Source organism: Nematolebias whitei, chromosome 1, assembly GCF_014905685.2.
Source record: "Nematolebias whitei isolate Nwh7 chromosome 1, NemWhi1, whole genome shotgun sequence".
Classification (NCBI taxonomy): domain Eukaryota; kingdom Metazoa; phylum Chordata; class Actinopteri; order Cyprinodontiformes; family Rivulidae; genus Nematolebias; species Nematolebias whitei.
This window is the reverse complement of record NC_056498.1, coordinates 42,343,810-42,346,809: the sequence shown is the minus strand read 5'-3', so window position 1 is coordinate 42,346,809 and position 3,000 is coordinate 42,343,810. Positions and strand designations below refer to the sequence as shown.

Here is a 3,000-nt window from a genome sequence, read left to right as displayed (position 1 = left end):
CTCTGTGTGTGTGTCTCTGTGTGTCTCTGTGTGTGTGTCTCTGTGTGTCTCTGTGTGTCTCTGTGTGTCTCTGTGTGTCTCTGTGTGTCTCTGTGTGTCTCTGTGTGTCTCTGTGTGTCTCTGTGTGTCTCTGTGTGTCTCTGTGTGTGTGTCTCTGTGTGTCTGTGTGTCTCTGCGTTCAGGAGGACGACCCCAGCTTTGCGTCTCAGAGACAGGTGTATGAAGACATCGGGGAGGAGATGCTGCTTCACGCCTTTGAAGGTCAGAGCTGCTGGTTCTGATCCAGGATCAGTTCTTATGATATTTATCGATGATGAATGACTCACGTTCTGGTGAATTAAAACTTTGTTTTTGTTCTTTGTTGTTTTTGTCATTGCTTTTGTTTGTTGTTGTTGTTGTTTGTTTGTTGTTGCTGTTATTTGTTGTTGTTGTTTGTTTGTTGTTGTTTGTTGTTGTTGTTGTTGTTGTCTCCAGGGTACAATGTGTGTATCTTTGCGTACGGTCAGACCGGAGCAGGAAAAAGTTACACCATGATGGGAAAACAGGAAGCAGGACAGGAAGGGATCATCCCTCAGGTGAGCGCCTGCATCACCTGGTGCTGGTCCGACCGGTACTGACCCGACTGATGAGTCTGTCTCTGTGTCTTCAGCTCTGTGAGGACCTGTTCCAGAGGACAGGACACAACTCAGATCCAGAACTGACCTACTCCGTGGAGGTAAGCTGTCCTCTGATCCGTCCTCTGATATGTCCTCTGGTCTGTCCTCTGGTCCGTCCTCTGATCCATCCTCTGATCCGTCTTCTGATTTGTCCTCTGCTCCGTCTCTGTCTCCTTCCCCACCAGGTGTCCTACATGGAGATCTACTGCGAGAGGGTCCGGGACCTGTTGAACCCGACCTCCCAGGGAAGCCTGAGGGTCCGGGAGCATCCCATCCTGGGGCCCTACGTGGAGGATCTGTCCAAGCTGGCTGTGACCGGGTTCACGGACATCCGGGAGCTGATGGACGAAGGAAACAAAGCTCGGTGAGCTGTCCCTCTGATGTGGACAGAATGAGACTCTGGAGGAGTCCAACATTGGAGGCAGCCATGGTGTCGTTAGGTCTTCTGTCGTGAGTTTTAGGTTTCGTCTCGTCCTCAGCTTTAGGAAAACCAGAGAAACCTCAAAGTAGCAGCTCAGCAGGAGCAGGTGGCAGAAGATGATGACATCTAAACAGACCTCTGAAAACTGAACATGTCCCCGTGGACACCAGCTGGACCTCTGGTCTGACCAATGTCTCCATTTAAAACTGGAGGAACTTTACAAACATTACACACTGTCTCCTCCTGTCTTCAGTCTTTATGTCTCTGTCCCCCACACTGTCTCCTCCTGTCTTCCGTTTTTCTGTCTCTGTCCCCCAGACTGTCTCCTCCTGTCTTCAGTTTTTCTGTCTCTGTCCCCCACACTGTCTCCTCCTGTCTTCAGTTTTTCTGTCTCTGTCCCCCACACTGTCTCCTCCTGTCTTCAGTCTTTCTGTCTCATGTCCCCAGACTGTCTCCTCCTGTCTTCAGTTTCTCTGTCTCATGTCCCCACACTGTCTCCTCCTGTCTTCAGTCTCTCTGTCTCTGTCCCTCCAGAGTGTCTCTGCTGGAGGTGTCCCTCAGAGGTCAGACTCCCCATGACTTCCATCGTGTCTGAGCTCAGAAGTTTCTCTCTGTAACTTCTCCTCCATCAAACAGAACCTGTGGTACCACCAGAACCTTCCTGTTTGTCTGAGGCTTACTTTTTACTCTGTGGTTCTGTGTGCTGCCCCTCCCCTTTTCATCACCATGGCAACCAGTGACCTAGCACCTTGTGGATCTTCTGTATTACCCAGCATGCTTTTCTTCCTCCGCCCCCACAGATCCTTCCTGTCTCTGATCGGACCTCTGATGTTTCAGTCAGAGGATCAACAGGAAGCAGGAAGAGAACTGAGCCTGGAGTTTCAGAATAAAGCTCATAAGAGCGTGCCTCAGTTTAGATTAACGCGTCTTCACACCTGACTGGTTGTTGACTGCAGGACGGTGGCGGCCACCAACATGAACGAGACGTCCTCCAGGTCCCACGCCGTCTTCACCATCGTCTTCACGCAGAGACGGAGAGACCAGCTGACCAGCCTGGACACTGAGAAGGTCAGGTTTTGTCCTCTGAAGACTCCGTCCCCTGTGTTCCCTGTCCTTCAGCTGACCTGTCCTCTGTGTCCTCAGGTCAGTAAGATCAGTCTGGTGGACCTGGCCGGGAGCGAGCGAGCAGATTCTTCAGGGGCCAAAGGGACCAGACTAAAGGTCAGAGGTCACTCACGGCAGGGCTCTCTAACCGGCTGCACACTGAGACACACGTGCACTGCTCACCTGCAATTATAGCATCAATAATCATCAATGATCACGTCCTGATAATGATCAATCATGATGGACCGTGGCAGGAGGAGACATCATGATCGATGGTGATTAGAAGTCGGAGCTGCCGTAGTTCACAGTTCTCGGTTTGAATCCCTTGGCTCGTGTGTTTGTCTCTCAGTCGTCCCTCACTGTGACTGGGAGAGTGGGCCTTTCTGTGTCTCTTAGTCTGTGTCCTTGGGATGGACTGGAGACATGTCCAGGGTGTCCCCTGCCTCCCCCCGAAGACAAACTCCAGCCCCCACCCTGCTAAGAACACGAAGAGTTACTGTAACACGATGATAAAACGTGAAGCACCGTCCATTCCATTTACACACTTCTTCCTTTTCGGGTCACAGGGACACCTGGACAGGTCTCTAGTCCATCACAGGGACACCTGGACAGGTCTCCAGTCCTTCACAGGGACACCTGGACAGGTCTCCAGTCCTTCACAGGGACACCTGGACAGGTCTCCAGTCCTTCACAGGGACACCTGGACAGGTCTCCAGTCCTTCACAGGGACACCTGGACAGGTCTCCAGTCCTTCACAGGGACACCTGGACAGGTCTCCAGTCCTTCACAGGGACACCTGGACAGGTCTCCAGTCCTTCA

The 3,000-nt window shown here is 52.0% G+C and overlaps 1 protein-coding gene across 2 annotated transcripts in view; it reads left to right on the top strand.

Moving 5' to 3' along the window:
- The window catches only part of kif1c (kinesin family member 1C), a 37,202-nt gene that overhangs the window by 12,903 nt on the left and 21,299 nt on the right, over positions 1 to 3,000 (top strand). The window contains exons 4-9 of one of the 2 annotated variants that reach the window (XM_037677047.1): positions 183 to 261; positions 475 to 575; positions 650 to 715; positions 842 to 1,020; positions 2,034 to 2,145; positions 2,221 to 2,298. In XM_037677047.1, the coding sequence (XP_037532975.1) occupies positions 183 to 261; positions 475 to 575; positions 650 to 715; positions 842 to 1,020; positions 2,034 to 2,145; positions 2,221 to 2,298 (615 nt within the window). The remainder of the gene's footprint in view (positions 1 to 182; positions 262 to 474; positions 576 to 649; positions 716 to 841; positions 1,021 to 2,033; positions 2,146 to 2,220; positions 2,299 to 3,000) is intronic. The other variant, XM_037677054.1, reaches the window with a different exon arrangement.